Source organism: Lissotriton helveticus, chromosome 1_1 (assembly GCF_964261635.1).
Source record: "Lissotriton helveticus chromosome 1_1, aLisHel1.1, whole genome shotgun sequence".
Taxonomy (NCBI): domain Eukaryota; kingdom Metazoa; phylum Chordata; class Amphibia; order Caudata; family Salamandridae; genus Lissotriton; species Lissotriton helveticus.
The window spans coordinates 1318293187-1318320609 of record NC_136057.1 but is presented as its reverse complement, the minus strand read 5'-3'; the positions used below and the strand labels follow the sequence as shown (position 1 = coordinate 1318320609).

The 27423-nt window shown below is 50.1% G+C and overlaps 1 protein-coding gene across 7 annotated transcripts in view; it reads left to right on the top strand.

The window, feature by feature from the left end:
- The window catches only part of BRD4 (bromodomain containing 4), a 1377132-nt gene that overhangs the window by 98810 nt on the left and 1250899 nt on the right, over positions 1-27423 (top strand). For all 7 annotated transcript variants that reach the window (XM_078681876.1, XM_078681852.1, XM_078681859.1 and 4 more), the window contains exon 2: positions 3291-3603. In XM_078681876.1, coding sequence (XP_078538002.1) covers positions 3325-3603 — 279 coding nt within the window. In that variant the 5' untranslated portion in view covers positions 3291-3324. The remainder of the gene's footprint in view (positions 1-3290; positions 3604-27423) is intronic.

Here is a 27423-nt window from a genome sequence, read left to right as displayed (position 1 = left end):
CCGTAGTGTGCCAACCCTCAAGCCAGTCTCTGGCCGCATCTGGGGAATCGAAGAACCAGACCTTTTTGTCAGCCACTACTCGGAGCCGGGCTGGGAAGAGCATTGAGTAAGGCAGTTCTTTTTCTCAATGTTTTTTTCACTTCAAGGAACATCCTCCTTCTCCGCGATACCTCCGCCGTGTAGTCTGGGAAAAAGGACACTCTGGAATTCTGAATCTGGATGGCTGGGGCCACTCTGGCCGCCTTTAGAATGGCGTCCCGGTCCCTGAAGTTGAAGAGTCTCGCTAGTATCGGCCTCGGTGGGCCTCCAGTCTTCGGCTTCCCCCCTGGCACCCTGTGAGCCCTTTCCACTGAAAAGAAATGCGAAAGGCCTTTGGGCTGGAGCTGATTTTTGATCATATCCTCCACATATAGGTCCATCGCTCCAGTAGTTTCAGATTCCGGCACACCTAAGATTCGGACGTTGTTCCTCCGTGAGCGCCCTTCTTGATCGTCCAGCTTTTCTCTGAGTATTTTGTTGTCCGCTTGCAATTTACCCATTTCGATTTGCAGGTCCGATACATCCTCGACTAAGGACTTGGTTACTACTTCGACTTGTTTTACTCTCTCGTTCATCTTCTGGAGGTCCGCACGTATCAAGGTGACTTCAGTCGCTGTCGCCCCCACTGTTTCCTGCACCTGCGCCAATGCCGCCAGCACATCGTCCAGTGTAGCCTTCTTTGACCCCTCGGCTTCCGCCATTTTCCCCGCGGGTTTGCGTTGTTCTTGAGGGGGAGTCTGTCTTTCATAGGCGAACTTGTCGAGTTTAGCCTGTGTGGAGTTGTGCTTGGGGCCTCTGTTCGCCATGTTGTACAACCAGCGATTGTGCTATTCACCAATAGGGGCGTGCCACCTGGTCCGGGAAGGGAGTCCACTCGTGACGCCTGGGTGGTATCTGCGTCGTAGTCGCGGCAAGCACCTCGTGATGCGTGATATAGGTCCCCCCTCGTGCGCACCCGTTCTCCGGTCCCTCCGCTATAGGCAGTGCAGGCTCTGGCAGGATCCTGTGCAAGTCTTTGGCAATCGGGGTGTCTCTTCCACCCTCTTTCAAGTGTGGAATACCATACACCCCTTTCCACTGCCCCCGAGCAGTGTCACAGCATAGTAGTCCTTCTTACTCTAGGAGGAGACACAGGCTAATGGCCGGTCTAACGAGAGCTCACGGTGCCCCCGGTGCTACCCGGTGCGCCGGTGTGATACAGGCCGGAGCGCACCCTTTCAGCTCCAAGTGGTGAATGCTCAAGCTGCCATGTGCTGTCCCTGTTCCAGCCAGAGGATGGGGGGTGGGGGGGTCCAGTCACTCGCGGTTCGTCGGCCCGGTATTCACCGAGTCCCGCTGGTATTATTCCCCGGAGGCCTGCAGAGTTCGTTGATCACCCCTTTCACCCCGATGAGTTTCTCCCGGTCCCTGCACCTCCGGCTCACCTGCACAGGGGACCTGCGCTTGCCTCTCGGAGTTACTGCCTTCGGGTCAAGTCTGCCGCTCAAGATGGCGGTCCCGCCCCTCGAGCTGCGGTGTCCTCCGTGGTGGTATCTTGCGCACGCTTCTCGTGGCAGCGCCCGTTATGTGAACCATCCGCCAGTCCGTTTAAATATTGCGGGAGCTCCTCGGTTCGATGTCGGCGAGTTGGTCGGAGGTCCGACACTTCCGGTTAATGACACCCGCCGATGCCCCACTTCCGCCCGGGTTCAGACCGCCAGCCACTCCGCTGCGTCGAGGAGGACAGCAGGCCCCTCCTCTCGCCTGTCCTATACGCCGATCGCCGGGCTGCCGCTGCCTCAGAACTGCTTCGTTTGGTGCCGCACGGATACCAGACCCGGTCCGCCCGACAGAATAATAAAGTTATCGGATATTATCGACGGATTTATGTGGGATGCCGCCTCACTGCGGGAGCCTCCCTAAGCTGCGGCCGCCATCGTTGGCTGCTAGCTATTTCCACGATTTTTAGTGATTGAGGTGGATACAAATATTGTCAAATTGTCCTACATTCATATTTTTGCTGATGTGTTGTCAGTATACGAAAGTGATTAGCTGCCTTTTTTCTTGCGTGAGATAAGAGTAGATACCTAATGTAATATTTAAGAGTAATTAAGGGGATACTTAGAGTCTCACATTCTGACACAAGCCGCACACCAGGCTGAATGAAGTCTCTATATCCACCCAATAGCTTTGAAAATGCCTACCAGACAGGACCATCCAACTTGTTGAAACATTTTAAGCCATTAGAAAACAGCTAAAATTGCAAGATGAATTTGCTCCAAACATTCTGATATATACACATTCACAAGAACAGTCTCTGGCCATTGCCGAAATGTTGGAGTATGAAACTATATACATTCAGAAAAGACAGTGTCTGTGTAACCTCAACTTTCTCAATGACTTTATCCTGTAAAGATTATTGCTCAGGTATTCTAGGCTGTTTCTTGATGACTTTATAAATACTCCATTAAACAAAGTGAATTCTATTTCTCAAATATAATAATAATTGCAGGAGTACATTTATTTTGAATGATCACAAAATACCTACATATAGTGTTGGAATTTTCTTTTAATATATGGTTTCAATAACTGTATTTTCAGACAAAGTTGATTGTGTTCTAATAACATTGGCAGCCATGTGCTTCCCATGTTGATTCATTGAGGTTAACAGATAAGTTTGGTAATACTAATGTTGTTTTAAGCCTCGAGTTCCTCAGATGGATTCGGATAGAGGTACTTGGAAGAGAGAGAGCCCCTGCAAACATAGCTGCTAATCCGTAAAGAGACAAAACATTACAAACATTGCCTCAGTATTGTGCAACTCATGTGATTCTTCTTTTAGCCTTTATTCTTGGAAGACATGAGAACTACTAGTGCTGAAATGTTTGCTTCAAAGATAATAATAATATCTGTTAAAATATATATTTTTTTCCTTACATTAAATATGTTTGGAGCCGTGCAAAAGAATCTTTTGGTCATTCGGTATTAAGTAATGATTAACACACTGTACATATTAGCAAGTTTATTGATTTTGTAAGGATTGTGTTAAGCTTTTGTCTTGTGGGTCCTGCAAACATGTGTTACACGTTTATGAACTATGTTGCACCAAGTAGCTGCATGTTCAACGTCAAATGGTGAACTTTGTATATGACAAATGTTCACAGCAAATTGCCTCCTTGCACTGACATTATTTGTCCACAGATTACCCATTGTGAAAGAATGTATTTCAACAAGGTTTCCTTCGGTTGACTTCTTTACTTATTTCTTTACAGCGTACATGGTGAAGAGTGCGATGGGATCAATAGTATGTCTGCGGACAGTGGGCCTGGCACACGACTAAGAACCTCATCCGTAATGGGGGACGGACTTGAAACAACACAAATGTCTACGACGCAGGCCCCACCGCAGCAAGGCAGTGCTTATCCCGCTAACCCTCCCCCTCCAGAAACTTCCAACCCAAACAAACCCAAGCGACAGACCAACCAGCTGCAGTATCTCCTCAAGGTAGTGTTGAAGGCATTATGGAAGCACCAGTTTGCCTGGCCTTTCCAGCAGCCAGTAGATGCGATCAAGCTTGGCCTACCTGTGAGTAGAACATCTGAAAAATTGTTGGTTTGCATTTGACCTTTGACTGTGTTTGACTGTGTGTGACAAGGGAAGTTAATAGGGAAAACATGGAAGAGGTGGTTTTTCCACTTGCACAAATGGTTAAACTGGTGTATCTTCTAGTAACTGGGAAGCCATTTGTACAGACACCCTTCTTGTTCCCTACATGTCTCTGCTGAAAACAGTGACACTACCTACTCAGCTAATTGTTGTGGCAGAAGGGAAGGATTAAAGCATATAAGATGTGAGGAATTTTTGTGTAGTGTTGTAACCTGTAGCCCTAACATTTTATGTATGCATGTGATCCATGACAGCTTTATAGGCTAATGGCAGGTGTGTTCAAATAAGTGCGGAGGGCAAATTTAAAGTTGATACTATTCCCTGGTGCATTTTGAGAAATTAACTTCCATAACTTATATACACAGATGCAGAGTAACTGATCACCAAGGAAGTTCTTCTGAATCCGGGTAGTATATTGGGTGTAGTGTAGCTATTGGATGGATCACAATTTTTTAAAGCTGTTTATTCACCTTTATTAGCTCTATTAAAACGAATAAAAACTTAAATAAACAATTGCACCAAAATGTTAGAAGTGAAACATAAAAACACATGTTTTGGTATCAATAATTGGGCTCATCTTGTTGTTATGCTGCATTTGTTCGTGTAGACCATTGTCATCACATCTTTGGTACTGTACTGCTTTTAGGATCTGGATGCCCTTTACATATCTTGAATTATCATTGAATGTATTTGGTTGTGTTTCATATTGTATGAAGATGCATCATATTGGATATTGTATCGCAATGATACATCTTACTGTTATGGGTAAAGCAGTTTGAGCATGGAGTTATTTCCTACCATTTGTTCAGTCTTTTGAGGCACATGCATATCCCCTGCTTGGCTAGGGGTGATTAAGTTTGGAGGCATCTTTTCGGATTGTATGGCTTTAATGGAGTAATGTATGCCTTTGGGTGTCTTGTATATTTTAGTTAACGCAGGAATGGTTGGTTAATATTTTGGTGATTGTGACTGTAGACGTTCTGCTCTGGTGGCAAACTCTTAACTAACTTTGGAGCTGTAATGAATGCCTGATCGTATTACGCTTTGACAGAGAGACCTGAAAATTGAAGATTCCAGGGCAGGGAATTTTAAAGCTCAATGATAGTAAAATTTGAATTGTAAATTAGCACAAAGCAGGGATAAGATTTGAGAGCAGAGGTCACAAGCAAGTTTATACATAGCATTGATATGCATTGCATAGAAAGTGAAATTAGAGAAACTATGGATCTGTCTAATGCAGACATTAGTTGGACAGGTGTTAGAAGGAAATGGATCTGGAAGAGGAGACTTAAAGTAACCTTCTAAATAGAGCCAAAGTGGGTGCATGGGGAAGGTGAGCTAATGAAAAGAGCACTAGTCCAGACTTCTGGAAAGAAGTGTCTGTGACTTGTATTGTCTGGAAAGGCTGGATGGTTGATTTATTGAAGTGAAATGTTTAACATTATATGCAAAGCAGAAATTAAAGATCAAGTCTCCTGGCACACTGGGTGGATAAAATCTAGCATATAATGCAAAAATGGATGTGGTCATCAAGAAGTGATATTATGCATATTTCATTATTTTAAAGCATAACTTATTTGTTTTTTTTTCTTATTGGCTTGATCTTTAAAACCTGATTTTAGCTACTTTTTCTACATTGAGACAGGCAAGGGTATTTATTGTCAGATTTTTTAAGGTATTTAAACTTCCATTAGGGTTTGCCCCCCACCCCCTTTCATGTGATGGCTTTGTTCCCAAAAGCCCAAAGCCAAATTATTTTAGTAATAAGTTTATGAATCAGAAAATGATCCGCAATTTAGCCAGTTACTGTCATGCTCTGATACTTTCCCTCTCTGTCCTATTTCAGTAGATCAAAGTCTAACGGGTATACTGAACAATAAATCAGACTTTGGAAGACCTTTATCCCATGTTCATACTTAAAACAAGCATTTACAATGCAATGGTCTCGGCATTATTAAAGGTAGAGCTATTGGCATTGCTTATAAAAAAAAACCAACATTTAAAAAAAAAACATAAATAAATGGTATTGTCATTTACAATGGCAATAGGTGAGCATTAGAGAGTAGTTGAGTATTCGCGGACACAGAGCCACACACACACAGAGCCCCACACACCCACACACCGAGCCCCACACACCCACACACCGAGCCCCACACACCCACACACAGAGCCCCCCCCCCCCCCCCCACACACCCACACACAGAGCCCCACACACCCACACACAGAGACACACACACACACACACACAGAGCCACCCACACACACACACAGAGCCACCCACACACACACACAGAACCACCCACCCACACACACAGAACCACCCACCCACACACACAGAACCACCCACCCACACACAGAACCACCCACCCACACACAGAACCACCCACACAGAGAGCCACCCACCCACACACAGAGCCCTACACACCCACACACAGAGCCCTACATACACAGAGCCCTACACACCCACACACAGAGCCCTACACACCCACACACAGAGCCCTACACACCCACACACAGAGCCCCACACACCCACACACAGAGACCCACACACAGAGCCCCACACACCCACACACAGAGCCCCACACACCCACACACAGAGCCCCACACACCCACACACAGAGCCCCACACACCCACACACAGAGCCCCACACACCCACACACAGAGCCCCACACACCCACACACAGAGCCCCACACACCCACACACAGAGCCCCACATACCCACACACAGAGCCCCACACACAGAGCCCCACACACAGAGCCCCACACACAGAGCCCCACACACAGAGCCCCACACACCCACACACACAGAGCCCCACACACCCACACACAGAGCCACCCACACACAGAGCCACCCACACAGAGCCACCCACACAGAGCCACCCACACAGAGCCACCCACACAGAGCCCCCCCCACACAGAGCCCCGCCCACACAGAGCCCCCCCCACACAGAGCCCCCCCCCACACAGAGCCCCCCCACACAGAGCCCCCCCCACACAGAGCCCCCCCCACACAGAGCCCCCCCCACACAGAGCCCCCCCCACACAGAGCCCCCCCCACACAGAGCCCCCCCCACACAGAGCCCCCCCCACACAGAGCCCCCCCCACACAGAGCCCCCCCCACACAGAGCCCCCCACACACACAGCCCCCCCCACACACACACAGAGCCCCCCACACACACACAGAGCCACCCACTCGCACACAGAGCCACCCACTCGCACACAGAGCCACCCACTCGCACACAGAGCCACCCACTCGCACACAGAGCCACCCACTCGCACACAGAGCCACCCACTCGCACACAGAGCCACCCACTCGCACACAGAGCCACCCACTCGCACACAGAGCCACCCACTCGCACACAGAGCCACCCACACACAGAGCCACCCACACACAGAGCCACCCACTCACACACAGCTACCCACATACACAGCCACCCACACACAGAGCCACCCACCCACACACAGCCACCCACACACAGAGCCACCCACCCTCACACAAATCCACCCACCCACACACAGCCACCCACACACAGAGCCACCCACCCTCACACAAATCCACCCACCCACACACAGAGCCACCCACCCACCCACACACAGAGCCACCCACCCACCCACACACAGAGCCACCCACCCACACACAGAGCCACCCACCCACACACACACAGAGCCACCCACCCACACACACACAGAGCCACCCACCCACCCACACACAGCCACCCACCCACACACACAGCCACCCACCCACCCACCCACCCTCACACAAAGCCACCCACCCACACACAGAGCCACCCACCCACCCACCCACACACAGAGCCACCCACCCACACACAGAGCCACCCACCCACACACAGAGCCACCCACCCACACACAGAGCCACCCACACACACAGACCAAACTAACATTCCAAGGATGCAATCTAAGCATCCAATAAGAGACCAACGTTGTGCAATCTATGAACACAAAGGACTCTCCCACAAGTATAGTTTGACGCCTACGCCTTAGGTAAACTTGGATTATTTTTAGGAACTCTCAGTTTTAGAATATATAGAAATATTCACTGAATAAACACAGTTAAAGGTCAGTTAAGGTTCAGCAAACACGTACAAAAGTACAAAAACAAAACTGAAATGCACCAGTTAACTCTGCATAATGCACGTCTGTGTCTGTGGTATGTGTTGCGCACAGTGGAATCAGTCAATGCCACGACTGTGTCTTTACCACGAGTTCCACAGTATCACTCAGCTAGGCTCATCTGGTGTCACTTCTCCAGGAACCCTTCTGTTTCCTTTCACACCAGTGCCTGTTGCTTCAGCGCAACGCCCCGCTCTTGTGTTCCACAAAGCACATGAAAGACCTTACTACGACCGAACCTACCCACCCAGCACTTCTTAGCAGAGGTGTAATAATTTAACTTGCAGAGCACCAGCACTTCAGAGAAGCACGCAAGTACACTAGGCAATGAGCAAAATTGCTGAATACCCACTTTTGAACACTAGATACGTTTCCCACTGCGCTCTCGTCAAGGGGTGCACGTTTCCCACTGCGCTCTCGTCAAGGGGTGCACAAACTTCCCGCATCTAGGTGCTAGACTAAGATCGAGCATGCAGGGGCTTTGCTCTGATTTGGAAAGGCGCACGGGGCGGATGCATGCACGGTGGGAGCACAGAACGAGCAGGGTGTGAAGGTGATACATATAAATAGTAGCGGGGGAGTGTGTGGGGGCGGAAAAGAAGGAAGCACCGAGCCCTGGAATGATGAAGGAAGGCACAGAAACTATGAAGGGCAAGTGCACCAAGAGACGTGAAGGCAGGCACTAGCGGTGTAACAACACCGAACCCGAAAATAGAGGTGCAGTGACGCAAATTCAGAAGGCGGCATATATAATAGTGGGGAACTAGAACATAGATATGGACAACATTTCGGACACCTAGAAATGGGGGCACAGATTTTAAAGGTATTTATTGTCTGGTGGCTTTGGAAGGGGTGCAGGATATCTGGGACGTTAACCACACCTGCGGTCTCGGTGGCTCTTACCTCCAGGGCTGCTCTGCCCTCGGTGGCCCCGGCGGCTCCTCTGCTCTCCTGCCCCGGGTGGCACGCTCAGGCCCGAGCTCAGCTCCGCGGCGGTCGGCAGATGGAACGCTGAGAGCCTCGGCCGTTCCCCCACAGAATGCTCCGTGCTCCTAGACCCGGTGGGCGGATACATCCGGCCTCCGCGTGGAAGGGATCCCACAATAGAACGCTGGGCTCCGCTGTGTTCGACGGACAGAACGCCCGGGCTCGCGACGCTCGCTTCTTGTTCCTTGAGAGTGAGGAAAGTTTTGCGTCTAACAATGAACCTTACCCGGTCCGAGGGGGCGCTTGCCTGTGGCGCAGACTCCACAGCAAAGAACCCTTGCAAATATGTGTCGACCTACGAGGGCTGCTCTCGTGGCGGTGCATCGATTTTCTGTGCTATCAAAGTTTGCTTGTTGAGTCTGGCTTCAAGAGGTGCTTCGGCTTAAGGTGTCGGCTGTCACGGAAACAAAGAGACTGCAAGCTGGTCACCGGCTGTCGGGCACTGCATTTGTGCGGTATCGACAAGGGCGCGTAGTGCCTCGTGCGGTGTGTCTCCAGGGAGGGAGCAAAAGTTGAACGGAGTTAGAGAAGAAAACTCAGGAGAAAGGAAAAAGCAACAAGGAGGAGAGGGATAACGGAAAGAATAGAGAAGGAAATGGAGACCACTCTAGACAAGAGAGGAGCGCTCCACACGACCATGTTTCTCTGAGGCAAGGCGGAAATGCCTCGGAGAAACACACGGCCATTTTCGGATTCCGGGGCGTGTTTAGGCGTTCTGAGTGACGGGTGATGTCACAGGGCGAAAGCACGCCAAAACACGCCCCCGAATCCGAAAGAGACGGGGCTTGTTTGGAGTGACTCCCTTCTCCTCCAATGGCTGGCCTCCGTTTAGGAAGCCAGCCAATGGAGGAGAGGTGGAGGAGAGAGGCGGGTTTAAGCACCCATCTCAAAAACATTAAATCTCTTCCCGGAAGCTGGCAAGCCAGCCTTCCGGTCCAAGACCTAAAAAGCCCTGCTTCTAGCATTGTTAAATGTATGAAAGACTAATTCAATGCCAGTGACCTATCACTATAGGTTGTACCAGACCTGTGAAAAGGAGAGTAGTTGCCCAATTTTGAAAAAAGCCAGTCTTAACCCAAATGACATTAGCAGCTACCTGCCAATTGCTCTTGTATTAATTCCAACCCTAGATGCCATTTTAAATGGTTGTGCGCCTCCTCGGCATGATGGCCTACTGAGTCGCTGTAGTTCCCCATGCCAGATTACTTATGTCCCCTGAAGAATACTTAACACATCAATAGTCTCAGTCGATTGTTCATTTGGATGATCTAGTGTTGATCATCCGCCACACCCATCACTGTCAGCAGTGGTGGAGCACCAACAATCTTTTGCAAGGGCAGCCTTTTCTTAACACAGTTCCGCAGATTTCCATTACAGCTGAGCTTCTCACAGTGCAGGGTGCACAGGTACAGAGCCCGACTGTTCAAGACAAGTGTAACCCCGGTCTCCACATCACTATCTGGAGCTCTTAGCAGTCCATCTAGCGTTGAATGCCTTCCTTCCTCAAATTGTGGGCAAGGTAGTCCTCATCCGGATGGACAACATGACAACAATGTATTACCTAAAGAAACTGGCAGGCACTCGCTCTCTCTAGCTTTCTCTTCTAGCCTAGGCCAAATGGAGATCCACCACAGCATCCATCTGCTAGCGGAGTAGCTTCCGGGTGTGAACAATGACTTTGCTGTCCTCCTCAGTTATATGCAGCAACTAACCCATGATTGGGAACTCCACCCAGAGTCCTCCTCTCATACTTCTGGCAATGGGGGCTTCGGAGTGTGAATCTTTTTTGGATTCACATGCTGTGTATTATTCCGCCATCTAATGGTTAGATCCCGAACTTTCATCTTGCACAGTAGTCTATTCTCTCATTTGTTTTGTACATTTTTATGGGGGGGGTTAGGTGTTGACTCGCCTTACCATTTGGTGCTTAGTCCAGCCTCTCATGACGTCAGACACACTCTCTGGAAGTCTACCTGCATTGTCACCATATTCAGATTCTTTTTTTCCCATGTCAAGTCTGGAAGCATCGCTGAATCTCTTCAATCATTGAAAGGAAAGAGGGAAATAAAATAGGGAATTGTGGAGAAAAACTGAAAATCAGAAGATCATGTCGTGAGGTTTCCACTTTCCAGTATGAACAGTTTGTTTGTTGGACAACATAAACGTTGTGATGGTGCCAGACTGATTCGAACCACCCCCTCAGGATATGTTGACCTATAGACCTGCGAGCTCACAGTGCCACCATAAGTACCCCTAGACGTAAATGGGTAACATGCCTTGTGCAACCTCAGAACATGACAACCCTGACTCCCCAGGAATCATGGTAACCGAGTTAAAACCTTTTTGCTCTGTCACTCGCGCTCACTTGGGAAGATACACAAAAAGTACACAAAGGGGTGTTCTCAATATTTATTATACCATTGTGATTGTTGTATAAAATATATGCGCCTCAATGATCAACGGATAGAACAAGATAAGTGATTAGCCATATAAGAACAGTGAACAGAATGGACGATTCCACCATTGTGCTGAGGCAGTGTATGTATGCTGGCATAAATGTACTTGGTATAGTGAACTCCTACTATGTGCTTCCTAACCTATTTACCTAGAGTGGGTGGTCTGCCAAGATTCCCCTTCTGGATGATCGAAGTCCCCATTACCTGAAGGCAATGTATGTAGGTCCTTGTCTTTGTTACAAGTTGGACATCCCCCCCCTCGCAGAGGGTACATTTGAATCAGCTGGGCTGAGACCCCGACGACCTCGTAATGACAGTAGAGTACTCCTCTAATTTGAGCACAGAAATACGTGTGTATTTATAATATCTGAAAGAGACACGTTAGTGATAGATTCCTTACCTTAGAATATCCCCAGGCGTCAGACTGGATCCGGAAATGTTTTGCGTAGCAGTACCCTTGCGTGTCTTCGGCGCCGTGATGACGTCGTCGTAGTACTTAGACGCCGCCTCCGCGTGCTGACGTCAGTTCTTCTTTTTTCCGCGCCAGCAGCGCAGATCCGGAAAAAGTGGTACCTTAGTCACTTTTTAACTAACATTTTTTGATCTTTTGATCGTCCTTTTTCGAAGTCTTCGACTCCGAATGGTGCCGGTAGGGACGCCAGGTTTCAAGCCCTGTGAGGATTGCGACCGACTGATGTTGGTCACCGACCCTCACTGTCGGTGTCTCCACTGCCTCGGCGTCGATCACAACGACAAGACCTGCTCCGACTGTCGGGCCCTGACTTCGAAAGCTAGGCGGGAGCGGTCCCGTAAGCGGCTCGAACTCCGGCAGTCGGCCCCGCGCCGAGAACGGTCCCGGTCCGGATGGAGGTCGAGGGACCGGTCGCGGGAGAGGAGCCATCGGAGCTCCGGGAGTCGACATCACTCCTCCGGGTCGAAGTCGTCAGGTAAGCACAAGAAGTCGAAGAGACGTCATCGCTCTTCCGACTCCCCCCGACGCTCGCACGACGCGGCCGGGGGTTCTGGTGACACGGCCCACGTGGCTCCGTCGGAGTCGCAGGCGCCGCGCCCGGCCTCATACCCTCCGGTCCCTGGGCCTAACGCGGCGCCGGAGGTGATCGAGCGGTTCCTCATGGCCATGAGGTCCCTCTCTCCTCCGAAGGGCTCCGCGGCGCCTCCGGGCCCAGCGGACCCGTCTGGGGGGCCTAGCGGGTCAGGGGCTTCGGTCCCGACGCTTTCGGGTGCTTCGGCTCCGACGCCGCCGGCGCCTTCGGGCCCCACTGGGTCCAGTTCCGGATCCGGGTCGCCGCCGGTGGACTTAACGACTTCCCTGGCGCCGACCCCCCAGGTGTCACTCCGCTGTCCCAGATGCCTGCCTCGACCCGGTTCCGGCGCCGAAGCGGCGCCGCTCCAGACGCCGTTCGGAGAGTTTACTTTCCATGAACCGGCCCCCATCAATTTCTGACCCTGAGTATCAGGAGATGGGTGATGAGGAGTATTGGGAGGGGTCTGAGGACCCTCTGACACGTGAATGTCAGTCCCAGGAGGACTGGACAGGTGAACCTGGGGATGCCAGTGGTCTGGACACTTCGCCCGACACTGGCTTTGTCTCACCTTCTACCGTGGCTACGGAGGAGGGGGCAACCTATAGTGTGTTGTTGATGAGGGCAGCCAAGGCCTTGGGCCTTGAACTCCCCGTTGCGGCCGTGAGGACTAACCTCCTCACTGAGGTCCTTAAGCCGCAGTCATGCTCAGCTGAGCCTCTGCTGCCGTTTAACGAGGCCTTGACCGACGTTCTTTTGGGCACTTGTTCCAAGCCCGCTACAGGTTCGCCTGTAGATAGAAACGTGGCCAGACGCCACCACCCGGCTCCGGGTGACCCATGTTTCCTCTCGACCCACCTCACCCCCGAGAGCCTGGTCATCCAGGCCTCCAATTCCCAGAACGCATTCCCGTCGGCTCCGCCGGACAGGGAATCCAAGAGGTACGAGCAGTACGGTAAAAAGATCTTCTCCTCCCTTAGTCTGGGACTGCGGTCTTCCAACACCGCATGCCTCTTGGGCCGCTACACCCACTCTCTGTGGGATACGGTTGTTGAAGTGTTGCCAGAGTGTCCGTTGGAGGTACGGGCCAAACTCGGCCAAGCCCTTGTGGAGGGCCGGGATGCAGCCAGATATTCTATCCGGTGTGGGCTGGATACCACCGACTCACTAGATGGAGCGATGGCAACGACCGTGGCGGTCAGACGTCACGCCTGGTTGAGGTCCGCCAACTTTTCGGCCGATGTCCAAAACACACTGATGGACATGCCGTTTGATGGCAGTCGCCTTTTTGGCGACAAGGCAGACCATGCGCTTGAGCGCTTTAAGGACTCCAGGGCTACGACCAAGTCCTTGGGCCTCTCGGCCCCGCACCAGCAATCGGCTCCCTTTCACTCCTTTCGTGGCCACGGAAGTGGTGTACCCGCACGTGCTGCCAGCCACGCTCTGCAGGGTAATACCCAACGCGGTGGCGGCCGTGGAAACCGCCGTGGCGGCGGTCGGGGTCAACGGCGAGGTCAGTCCACACCTTCCCCCCGCAGCATCCGCCTCAAAACCCTCCTAGTCCGTGCTTTCAGGCCCATGTGACGCCAGTGGGGGGGGGGGGGGCAGGGTTCGCCATCACCACCTCCACTGGCGCACTGTCACGTCGGACAGGTGGGTGCTGCAGATCGTCCGAAGGGGCTACTCCCTCCCCTTTGAGGCGACTCTTCCAGCCATGCCACCGCAGAACCACCGTGTATCGGGGGATCATTTGCGACTTCTGCAGGAGGAAGTTACGGCCCTCTTGGCCAAGGGGGCCATCGAGCGCGTTCCTGGGCCAGAAGTAGGGTGTGGTTGCTACTCCCACTACTTTCTGGTACCCAAGAAGGGCAAAGGGGGCCTATGCCCTATCTTGGACCTACGGAACGTCAACAGCTTCCTCCGGAAGGAGAAGTTCAAAATGCTGACTCTGGCTCAGGTCTTAGCTGCCTTGGACCCAGTAGACTGGATGGTAGCGTTGGACTTGCAGGACGCTTATTTCCACATCCCCGTCCTGCCAGCCCACCGGCGCTACCTGCGGTTCACGGTTGGCCACGAGCACTTTCAGTAAACCGTGCTCCCCTTCGGCCTTACCAGCGCCCCACGGGTGTTCACAAAGGTGATGGCAGTGGTCGCAGCTCATCTGCGCAGGTTAGGGTTTTCAGTCTTCCCCCTACCTCGACGACTGGTTGTTGAAGGCGGGCTCGCCCCAAACAGTCGTCAGCCACCTCCAGACAACGGCAGACCTCCTGCACCAGCTGGGGTTCTCCATCAATGTGCCGAAGTCACACCTGTGCCCCTCTCAGAAGCTCCTCTTCATCGGAGCGGTTCTAGACTCGCCGCGGTTTCGGGTTTATCCACCCGAACAGCGGGTCCGGGATATTCAGGCTCTGATTCCGATATTTCAGCCTTTATCCCGGGTCTCACAGCGGGTCCGGGATATTCAGGCTCTGATTTCGATATTTCAGCCTTTATCCCGGGTCTCGGTCAGGTTGACGCTGCGGCTTCTGGGGCTGATGGCCTCCTGCATCCTACTGGTGCATCACACCAGGTGGCGGATGCGGGCTCTGCAGTGGGACCTGAAGTTTCAGTGGGCCCAGCATCAGGGCAACCTGTCCGACCACGTCCTGATCTCGGAGGGCACTGCAAGACAGCTGCAGTGGTGGCTCACGGACCGCGATTGGGTCAGTGGCAGATCCCTCTCCCTTCCCCAACCGGAGCACGTAGTTGTGATGGACGCGTCCCTCCAGGGCTGGGGAGGCCACATGGGAGAGGCGGAGATCAGAGGCCTCTGGTCTCCGGCGGAGTCCCGGCTCCACATCAACCTTTTGGAGTTGCGGGCGATTCGTCTAGCACTGAAAGCATTCCTCCCCTCTGTTCGGGGGAGTGTAGTGCAGGTGTTCACGGACAACACCACCGCCATGTGGTACTGCAACAAACAAGGCGGGGTGGGCTCGTGGACCCTTTGCCAGGAGGCTCCTTGCCTCTGGCAGTGGCTGGAACGCCAGGGCGTGACCCTGGTGGCTCAACACCTGGCAGGTTCTCTGAACGCCAGGGCGGACGAGCTCCGCCGTCGGTGCATGATGGATCACGAATGGCGTCTGAACTCGGACGTGGCGCAAGGCCTCTTTCAGCGATGGGGAGAGCCTTGGTTAGATCTATTCGCCACCGAAGAGAAGGCGGCACTTGCTCGGAGACGCTTTTCGTCGCGAGTGGAGTTGCTGCCTGTTGTACGCCTTTCCGCCTATACCACTTCTGCCCAGAGTGCTGAAGAAGATCAAGCGCGACCGAGCCCAAGTCATCCTTGTGGCTCCGGACTGTGCACGAAGGTACTGGTATCCAGAGCTACTCAGTATGTCAGTCGATCCCCCGGTTCGTCTGCCTCTTCAGGAGGACCTTCTGTCGCAGCAGCAGGGGACGGTCCTCCACCCGAACCTGTCCAGTCTCCACCTCCATGCTTGGAGATTGAGCGGCGACAGTTGAGGCCATTTGACTTGCCTCCTGAAGTTTGTACTGTGATTCTGGCAGCCAGGCGTCCCTCCACAAAGTCGGTATACGCCTGCGGGTGGAACAGATTTGTGGCATGGTGCACAGCAAAGGCTGTGGATCCTCTTGCTGCCCCTCTCTCTGAGGTTCTTCTCTTCCTTCTTTCTCTTGCCCAGCAGGGCTCTGCTCTGGGCACTATCAAGGGCTACCTTTCTGCCCTTTCAGCCTTTCTGAGGCTGCCTGATCAACCTTCTTTGTTCAAGTCCCCTATTGTAAACAGATTTCTAAAGGGCATCACACACACGTTCCCTCCTGTTCCGTTTGTGATGCTCAGTGGGACTTGAACCTTGTTCTTACATTTCTGATGTGCGCTCCCTTTGAGCCACTTCACAACTGTCCTCTCCGCTTTCTAACTCTGACGACTGCTTTCCTGGTTGCCATCACCTCTGCCAGGAGAGTGAGTGAGTGAGCTCCAGGCCCTTTCTTGTACTCCTCCTTTCCTTTCTGTCCATCCGGACAAGGTTGTGTTGCGTACTAAGCCATCTTTCCTGCCCAAGGTTGTCACAGCCTTCCACATTGGGCAGTCCATCACCTTGCCAACCTTCTTTCCGCCTCCGCACCCCTCTAAAGACGAAGAGCGGCTTTACTTGGATCGCACACGTCAGTTCCGGGTGGATGACCAACTCTTTGTTGGTTACGTGGGCGCTAAGAAGGGGAAAGCGGTGCACAAGAGGACCATCTCCCGGTGGATCATCTTGTGTATCCAGGCATGTTACTCCTTGGCTAAAAAGGAGCCCCCCTGTTGGATTGCGGGCTCATTCCACCCGAGCCACGGCGACTACAACTGCCCTGGGAGGGGAGTGCCCCTACAAGACATCTGTCAGGCAGCTACGTGGGCATCACTGCACACGTTTGCAAGACACTACTGCCTGGACAGCCAAGTCCGGAGGGATGGCTTCTTTGGCCGTTCTGTCCTCCAGGACTTTCTGGTGTGATTATTGGTTAGCAGACCCACTACCACGCCCACATTGTTCAAATGATTCTTGTAATTAGAAACAAGCGCTCACCAGGCAGCCGCGGTTATGACATAGACTTTAATCTTTTTGAGAAGACCCACTTGGACGGGCTTGTCTGACTTCCTTTTACGCCAAAAAGAAGTCAGACGAGCCCATTCATGTAGGACAGTCTATCACATTGCCCACTTTTTTCCCACCTTCGCACCCTTCCAAGAAGGAGAGAATACACCCTCTGGACTCTAAATGTGCGCTGCCATTCTACCTTGACCGCACTAAAGACTTCTGGGTGGATGATCAACTCTTAATTGGAAATGTAGGTGCCAAGAAAGGCTGGACTGTTCAAAAACGTACCATCTCTCGATGGGATGTCCTCTGTATAAAGATCTGCTATACTTTAGTGACTATTAAACTTCCAGTGGGGCTTTGTGCTCACTCCACTAGGGCTACGGCAGCTACCACTGCATTGGCACACCAGAGTCCCACTTCTTGATATCGGCCCGGTGGCAATTTGGGCATCTATGCATGTGTTTACTAGACATTATTGCCAGGACAGCCAAGTCCGGAGAGACAGCTATTTCGCCCAATTAGTCCTCCAGGATTTTCTGGTGTGAACTTGATTTGCAGTCACTCCTCCGGGGATGGTATTGCTGGGGTATTTATTCTAAGGTAAGGAATCTACTGACGCCACTTACCGGCGTGCAGGGGTACTGCTAAGAAAAATCTCCGGATCCAGTCTGACGCCTGGGGTAAATTATAAGGTAAGGAATCTATAACTAACATGTCTCTTACAGATACATTGTTACCGAAGGTAAGTAACTTGTTCGTTATGCTTCGTGTTCAGATCTTGCAGGGCATCATGCAGTACACACATGCAGGGGTAATGCAAGCATGTAAAGTGTGGAATAACTTGGAGTTACTCATAATTAGAGTGAAATGTATTATAGTTAAATGATAAGACTGGCTCTTGATGAGATGGTCTCATCTTAAGCATGGTCTGTTACTGCTAGTAAGATTGATTATGGCTCTTTCAACTGTGATGGGCTTGTTTCATGTTTCTCTGTACTTAGCTAGGACCCTATCATTTCTATTTGAGGAGGTAATAGAGTAAACTGGTCGTGGCCATTTGAGCATTTTTCTGATAGGAAAACACCAGGTTTTCAGCAGTCTTCGAGATTCCAGGTTGCTTTCAGTTGCTCTTTTCCTTTTCGTGAAGGGATTCCATAGTTTTGCAGTTAGCACAGAGAATGAGATTACCACCAGTGGTCATTTGTAATGTGGATTTATTAGGAGCAATGCCGTTCTGGACCTTAGAGTAATATTCTGAAAGTGTCTCTTGAATTTTATTTGTAGAAAAGCTTGACCATTGCAGTTTGTCCTTATGTGCTGTGCAGAGTATCTTGAATGTAGATAGTTTAGTGATTTGGATCCACTGAAGGGCTTTAAATCATGGGAGATGGATTTTTGTAGGTTTATGCGTAGGAGTTTTCTTGTTGCTCCATCAACTGAAAATGAGAGTCAATGAGAGGGATCATTTGTATAATCCAGTTGTGAGAAGAAAAGAGCCTTTAGTTGCACGGATCTTCTGTGGGTATCCCACATGTTGGAAGACATGCTTTGGAGTCTGCAAGTTGCAAAATGTTTTTTTGTTACATAGTCACAACTGGGGGGGGATCATGGGGAGGGCAGAGTCCATGGCGACAGTGTGTGTCCCAAGCCGCACGCTGGCTGCGCATTAAGAGCGCTGCCCATAGCTCTGGAGTGGTAGGACTGACTGACTGATTGCCATGGTCAGAATGTAAGATTGGATGTTTCTACATTATTTGGCAACTAGTGTGTACAGTGGATATTGTGTGCCGTATGCTGCGGCAGTTGGGTTTGTCTGACGGTTTACACCATCTACTCCTTGTTTGTGATTAGTACTCTGTAGCTGCTTGATTAAAGAAGCTACGGGTAAATGGACTTTGCTGTGCTTTGGTTTTTGTCTCCACCAGAGACCGGTTTAGAGCACCACACACATTCTGTTGGTTTATAGCCAAGATAAGGACTGTATTTTGATAGTTCTTTAATTTGTGTTTGCATCTGTAATAACTCCTTTCTAAATGTGGTACTTGGGCGGCATGTCTCTCCATGACAGGTGTAAGAAAGTGCCTTCTTTTTGCATGGTTGCCCCTACCTTTTGCCAAATTGCTGATGTGCTTTGACTGAGTGTGCCCTGGGTTCCTGCCAACCAGCTACCCAGGGCCTATGTTCTTTCCCTAAACTGCATTGATACAAAGCCCAAGTGGCACTCTTTGGCCACCTGTTAGTCCCTTGTAAGTGGTACCAAGGGCACTGTGGCCAGGGAAGGCCTCTAAGGGCTGCAGCACCTATTGTGCCACCCTTAGAGGCCATGTACCTTTATATACACTCACTCACACCGTAGCCAGCAGCCCCCACGAACCCGGAGGACCTCCCCTTCCTTCCCAAATGAAGAGTTTGTCTCCTGTGAGCAAAGGATTTGATTACCCACAGACTATGGCTCCTGCCAAATCCGTGAGTGTGCACCCGACGCCCACGGCCTGAGTTTGAATGGCCCAACACCACGAGGAGGTCTCCCTGGCGATCCTGACCCGAGATCTGGTGATGCCTGGCCGGCCTCAAATCTCCAACCGACTACTGCAGCCCCTTTCTGAAGGATCTCCCTGACAGCGACCGGTGCTGGTAAGAAAAAACAGATGCCTATTGACACCCCTGCACCTGACTTCCCACAGCCTTGGGTGACCCAACCGACAGTGTCCCAGCATCCCCAGTCATCCCAACTTGACTTTCCAACAGGTGGTCACCTACAGGAGATCTTCGCCCCGAAGCCTGCATTGCTTGTTGCAACCGGAGAACCTCCTTTGACAACAACAGGGCACCCAACGCCAAAACCGCACCCGGCCGGTGCCTATGCCGCTACGGGTGCACTTTGTGTGGCAACTTGAATCTCCCTTTGCTCTGAGCTTAAGTCCAGGAGCTTTGCTCCCACAACATTGTGGCCTGCTCGTGAGCAGCTACCAACCGGAGGCCCGTATCCCCATTGGATAACATTGGGCCTCAGCACTCTGCACCCGGCCGCTCTAGTGCTGCTAAGGTTGCTTGAAATGTGCATCCATGACCCTGAGGAACCTTTTGCTAACCCCAGAATACCAACTCCCACAACAAAGTACTTACCTGTAAACCGATAACTTAATTTCCTCCCATAGTATTGCATTGACTGCTTTTCTTTTAAAATCTAAGTGTGGAGTTGGTTTGTATGAAAAGTTGAAAAACTGCAAATATACAAAAATTGTATTACTTACTTTTTGTCCGGGAGATGTCCCAGTGTGATATCGAGGCATATCACACTGGTTAGCTAAAATAACTTTAAAAAGTAACATGCAGTGGATAAGGCCAATTGGCCACTTTTTGAATTGATATGAAATGTGATATTTGAACCCTTTGAAGTAGCATTCAACTTCCATCTTGTTGTGGTTGTCTGTGCAAATGATAGGCTCTTGGTTTAGCAGGCCCTGCTTTCTCATTTCGCTATTTTCTTCATGGGTTGGGCCGGTTTAAACTCTTCAAGTTGAGTTGGACTGCCTATGATTGGTTGTAGTACTTAAGATATCTGCATCCATCACTGTTTAATGTACTTTTCCTAATGTTTGCATACACTTTGCCTCATAGCTACAAGCTCTATTTTGTATGTAGGTCTCACTTTGGTGGCTCAGCATTTTAGTTGCAACCTATTGGTAGGAATACCTGATAAAATGATTGAAAGAGAAGATTGGTTCTACAGGTCCGGTCCTGTCTCATTCTACCTTATTGTGGGTCTAAAGCTTAACCCAGCCTGAACACTGGACCATATTGGTCCTTTGAACCATTTAACATCCTCTGCTGTCACCTAACCTTTGTCATCATTCACACAGCCAAGGCCACCAGATTAATCCTCTGGATATTTCAGATGCATATGGACTAGTCCACAAGAAAATGTCTAGACTTGTTGGTTATCATATTTCAACAAAGCCTAATTTGCACAGGTAGTGTTTTGCTTGAAGATGCAATTTTACAATTTGCTGTTTGTTTTTTAGCGGGAAAGCCTGCATTGACACAACAACCATCAGCAGATTCTCTCTGAAATAAATTTTATAGAAATATCTCCACATATGTATACTGTCCCTAGATCACTTGATTAAATACCAGTTTCACTCCATCCTGGTGTTTGGTTAGGGGGCCAGGTAGCATTTCCAACTACTGTCCCTCTTGGCGGAGGGGTAACAAATAACAGATGGGTTCTCAGTTATGAGGAAAGGATTAAAAAAACTATTTTGTTTTTACCCACTCTTCGTTCCTCATAGTTTGATGAAACCCTGGGATTTCTTCTCAGACAAGGTGGAGAAAATGTATTCCACCTTTCCTGATAGAGTACGTCTGGGAGGGTGAAGGGTAGGAGAGTTTCACCGGTCTCCCCCCCGCCCCCCGAGCAGCTAACTAAAATTTGCACGAGTATTAAATCTGGTTCTCCTAGGGACCCGGCCTCCCCTAAAGTGTTGAGAGGGAGCTTGGAAACCCTGGCGCCATATATCAGATACGTCATGGAGGCTTCATTTAAGGACATGCACAGTGCCAGGTTACTGGAAGGAAGCCGTGGTCCTCCCGCTACCCAAGAAACCGCATATAGTCCCAGACCAGCTGGACAATCTTCGTCCTATCTCTCTCTTACCGTACTTCGCAAAGGTTGCAGAGAAAGTGGTAAATTTGCAGCTGACTGCGCATGTTGGGAAATTCAATCTCCTGTATCCCACTCAGTCTGGATTCCGGGCCGGTTACTCGACAGAATCTGTCTTGCTTTTTGCCACTGAAACCATCAGGCAATATGTGGATGTGGGTCAGACGGCGGCCTTAATCCTGTTGAATTTAAGTGCCGCCTTTGACACTGTCGCCCATCACACTCTGGTGCAGTGTCTGAGGAAAGGAGGTGTGTCTGGCAGTGCCCTGAGTTGGATGAAATCATTTCTATGTGAGCGCAGCTTTCGGGTGAGGCAGGGCTCCCAATATTGGAAAGTCATCAAACTAAGATAGGGGGTGCCGCATGGATCGACCCTGAGCCCTACCCTGTTCAATCTCTACGTGGCTCCTTTAGCGGAGATTGCTGATTAGTTTGGGATCAGGTCCTATGCCGATGACACTCAGCTGGCAGTCTCCTTAACACAGCTTTCAATTTCGTGACATGCCTTCAAGAGCTGGACTCATGGATGGCTAACAACTGCCTGAAATTGAATGGCAATAAGACCGAGGTGCTTGTGGTGGGGAGAGCCCCTTCGGTGTGGTCATCGGCTTGGTGACCCCAGAGTCTGGGGTACACCCCTGTGCTCAGGCGAAGAACTTGGGGGTGTGGCTGGACAAAAGGCTATCTTTTGAGTACCAAACCAGGCGGGTGGCAGGTACCTGTTTTGGAGTCCTGAGGGCCCTTTGCAAAACCCTGGACATATTGCCTACCGCAGCCAGGAAGACCATGGTGCATGCCCTGGTGACATTGCGCCTAGATTATGGTAACATTCTATACCTAGGTCCAACGACAAAGTGTATGCTTAGACTCCAGGGGGTACAGAATGCAGCACCGCGTCTGGTCCTCATGCGCCCGAGGAGGGCCTCCTCAAAGACCGCGCTGGCACTACACTGGTTGCAGATAAGAGAGAGAGTTCTGTTTAAGGCACTGTGTGTTTGCCATCCAGGGGACGGCTCCTTCCTCTCTGTCAGAGTTACTCACACCTTATGCCCCAAAGCGCCAATTGAGATCAGGTGGGATGGGCTTGGTGTGTGTCCCAGCTATTAAGAGAGCTAGGATGGGTGGATGCTCCTTCCGCCTGCTGGCTGCCCAGCAATGGAACAGGCTTCCCTTGAGTCTCCGGATGGAGGCCCGGGAGGGCACTTTCAGAAAAAACTTGAAGACTCCTCTCTTCTCCGGGGATAGTTAGGATGGGCTAGACTAGGCTGTGGTAATTGTGCAGTTGCACCTCAGCGCGGGGACACACTGGCCGAGTGTAACCATGCACTTTATAAATGTGCCTATTATTATTATTATTATTATTATTATTATTATTATTATTATGATATTATTTGAAGTGGCAGTTCAAATACTCCTACATAAAACAAAAGTAGAGAAGGTACCCAAATCTCAGATATCATGGTAATAAATGCCCTCATTTTTAGTAAAGAAGAGTTCCACTTATTGAACATCCTCTCATTCTGCATCTAAAATCAACAAGGGTATGACGTTTTGCATTGCAAACACACTAAGATGTTGGACGGAGTGCTGAAGCTTTTCAGACACTCCCCCCCAAGTCACTGTTAGATCTGGGTTAAATCCATCATCGTTGTTTAGCACACTTTGCCACCCCACTTCAGACTCAGCGATATGCAAGTCAGCCTTGACCCTGCTCCTCATGGGAACAGTCCCGTCCGACCAGCCAATCCAGGTCTTCCCTGAACGGAAACAAGCATCCTGGGACCAGTTTCGAGGTAACACCCCTCATCGAACATGCTAGCCTGAATCCAGGAGCAAATTGAGCAAGGGACACACGTCCCGACCAACTTATGGTGAACAATCCAAACACAATAAGATGATGGACAGAGCGCTAAAACTTTTCACTCACCCCAGTCACTATTAGATCTGGGTTAATTCCATCATCGTTATTTATCTAACTTTGCCACCCCAGTTAAGACACAGCCATATGCGAATTAGTCTTGATCCCCAGTCACTATTAGCTCGGGCTGGACTGTTCCTATGAAGAGCAGGGTCAAGACTCATTTGCATATGGCTGGGTTGGAACTGGGGTGGCAAAGTGAGCTAAATAACGATGATGGATTTAACCCAGATCTAATAGTGACTGAGGGTGAGTGAAAATTTTCAGCACTTCATCCATCATCTTATTGTGTTTGCCGTGAAGTTTTGCATGTCAGGTCGACTTCGTATATCACCCATCTTCCACCTGGATATTGCATGGGGTGTGCATAGATTTGCTGGGCGTTCTTTCTACATGCCGATTTGCATGACCCATGGTAAATTCCTAAGGTTCTAGAGAGGGACTTTTTGCTAGCAGTTCCCTTTGCTCCCAACCTGCTTATACCAAGACTTTTCACCAGGAACATAGCAATACTAGAAGCTATTCTGAGGATTGCAGTGCATTTTTGTCTCATTGTTCTTGAACGAATGGTTTGTGAATTCCTGTTCTGTGCAATAACGTCACACAGTCTGGCGACCCTGCAGCTTCTTTTTGATTTAGCTATGCAGATCAATTCATCCCCATGCTATTCGAACAAACTCAGCACATGTGAGCCACTTGGACATACATTTGGCAGAAGTCTTTCATTGGAAGAAAGACTGCCCTTTATGTATTTAAAATTTCTCTGAGGATGACAGAAGCAGTATTAGTCATGCAGATTTCCTCACTCCTGGACCGCATTGTCTCATGCATTTTCCTGGTCCCAAGTGCCACACTGTATATGCAACCAATTTTCGATTGCCTGGAACATCAATGGTTCCGGAGGATGAGGCACTGGGAGAGCATTTGCAAGTCCAGCAACGTCATTCAGTACCCTTCGTGATGGCGCAAGAGATCATACATGCTCCAGGGATTCCATTCTTGAAATCTCCAGCTGCATTTATAATTAGGGCTCCCGGTTTTATGGTATTTATTGTTTTGCCATTTCCGTCTGTATTTATCCATATTTATTTTTCGGGCATTTTTTCTGTATTTATCCACATTTATTTTTGCCACAAGCAAAAGATGACGCTACAGCTAGTATTTTTCCACATTTATTTAAATTGACAATGCAACGCGAGGAGCTTGTAAATAAGCCCCAATCTGTGATCTCTGTCGAAGGCCTGGAGGCAGGCAGGACACAGGTCATGTTGGGTGATTAGATTCCTGCTTGGGGATAAAGGAAGATTGCTGTTGGGTAGAACTTAACCCCCACTCTTTGTTCCTGTTTAAAAGATTTAAGCCTATTGGCCTGAATTCCCATGATACAAACGTGCAGAGCTGTGTTCAGTGAATAACCACAGCGTCCGTTGAGATTGATGCAGACCCAGCGCACGTTCATTAGCCCTGGGTCTGTGTGTCACTGGACGGCCGTGCTGCGCCTGGGACTACTCACTGGACTGGCGCAAGCCTAGAGGAATCCTATCACTGATACGCCTTGACAAACCCCCAAATTATGGTAGCCTGCGGTGGCTCGTAGCTGAATTCATGAGCCTGCAGCCACTGCCTTGCAGAGAGATGCTGCTTTAGTAATTAATGGAGCCGTCCTCGCCACACTCCAAGTTGGGACTCTGCTTCCGGCCCCGGCCCAAGTAAGTACCAGCTTCTGTAAGCTTCCCTCACTCCCCTTCCCTCACTTCCCTTCTCTCCCTCCCCTCCCCTCACTCCCCTTCCCTCACTCCCCTTCTCTCCCTCCCCTCCCCTCACTCCCCTTCCCTCATTCTCACTCCCCTTCCCTCACTCACTCCCCTTCCCTCACTCCCCTCACTCCCCTCCCCTCACTCCCCTCCCCTCACTCCCCTCCCCTCACTCCCCTCCCCTCACTCCCCTCCCCTCACTCCCCTTCCCTCACTCCCCTTCTCTCCCTCCCCTCCCCTCAGTCCCCTTCCCTCACTCCCCTTCTATCCCTCCCCTCCCCTCACTCCCCTTCCCTCATTCTCCCACTCCTCTTCCCTCACTCACTCCCCTTCCCTCACTCCCCTTCTCTCCCTCCCCTACCCTCACTCCCCTTCCCTCACTCCCCTTCTCTCCCTCCCCTTCTCTCCCTCCCCTCCCCTCACTCCCCTTCCGTCATTCTCACTCCCCTTCCCTCACTCACTCCCCTTCCCTCACTCCCCTTCTCTCCCTCTCCTCCCCTCACTCCCCTTCCCTCATTCTCTCACTCCCCTTCCCTCACTCCCTCCGTCACTCCCCTTCCCTCACTCCCCTCACCCCCCTCCCTCACTCCCTTTCCCTCTGTCTCCCTCCCTCTACCTCCCTCTGTCATCCCACCCTGCCTGTGTGTCAGCCCAGGCTGCTTCCCGGGCACGCACACACAGCCACCCGAGCACTTCACAGGTCTTTAAACGACCATTTGCATGTTAATGGGACTTTTGTATTTTACCTCTTCTTAGGCCCCCACAGAGCAGCAGAGTCTCCCAGAGTCGCGCTCCGCTCTGGTTACAGACAGTCTTTAAAAAAAAATGTTCAGCCCCATCCTGACATTGTTAGAATCCATTTAAAACCTTTGACAGGGCAAAATGTTCTGTGTGACACCCGATCTTATTTGTAAGGTGTTAGTGTGATTATTGGAGGCGTTGTTTAGAGCTCAATGAGGTTGTGTCATTTTTGCTGCATTGTGCGGCCAGCCATGAATGTCACCTGGGTAAAATAACTAAAATGTGTAATATCGGTTCCAAGCTCTGCAATACTCATCCCTTTGCCACCGCTCTGACCCTGCATTGCTGAAAAGCAGGAAACTTCTCAAAACTAAAAAGAAAAAGCAACAAAAAAAAGTTTTTTGTTACGGCCTGTTCAGCTGCAGCGCCTTTAAGCTTCCGCACACGTGCGATATATAAATAAAATGAACATCACATCATAATATTTTTTAAAACAGAAAGGTAGACACAAGGTTGTCTTATGCACAGGATGATGGTGAATTATTTTAGCTGACGGTGTATGGTTGACGAAACGTTGCAATTCATAAACTGTTTTCACAGTTAGACTTAGTTCTTTTGGGCTCGTTATGAAACTGCGATGTCGATATTGATCAATGGCTATGGGGACAGGCTAGAGGTCTCTGCAAAGCAATGTGGAAAATGTATTTGAAAACTTCTGTTCGAGGTTATAAGGGAAGTGCCCTTCAATTTCTGGTGCACTGCTGCAGTTTTAAAATCTTCTTTTTCTAGTTGCTTAAATGAATGTAAATTCTGATACTTAGATCCTGTCTCCCTATTATGCGTTGCTTTATTTTGCTTGTGAAAGTATCACTCATGGTAGTTGAAATGTCACTCTTATTTACATAGCAATCTGAAACCTTGGCAGCTATAAAGTCCGTCCTAATCTGACTCTGGCAGGGGCTCTAAAAAGGGTGAAATAACAAAGCAGCCTCATTAACAAATAAATGGTCTTTCAAAGACCTGTTAAGTACTTGGGTGCGGCTGGCAGCTCTGTGTGCTCACGGGAAGCTGGGGAAGCTGTCACCTCTTAACCCTCTAAGGAAGGTGAGACACCAGACGGCAGCACAGCAAAATATACTAGTATTTTCCCGTTTTTTTATATATAAATACAGATAAAGGAAAACTTGTTTTCCGTCTGTATTTATATGTAAAAATCCGTAAAAACGGAAAACCGGGAGCCCTATTTATAATTCTAAGAAATACCTATGTTCGAGGCATGTGGGCTGCTGAATTCATATCTATAGCATAGATCGCCGCCTAGTGTTGGGTCCGGATGATTGCACATTGTTGTCCTGGAAGAGTCTTCGAAGTATCACGAGATAGGTGGCTCCTCCCCTGGACTACAGTGCGCAGGGGCATCGACTCCATCCCCAGATTGTTTTTTTCTGCCATTGGGTT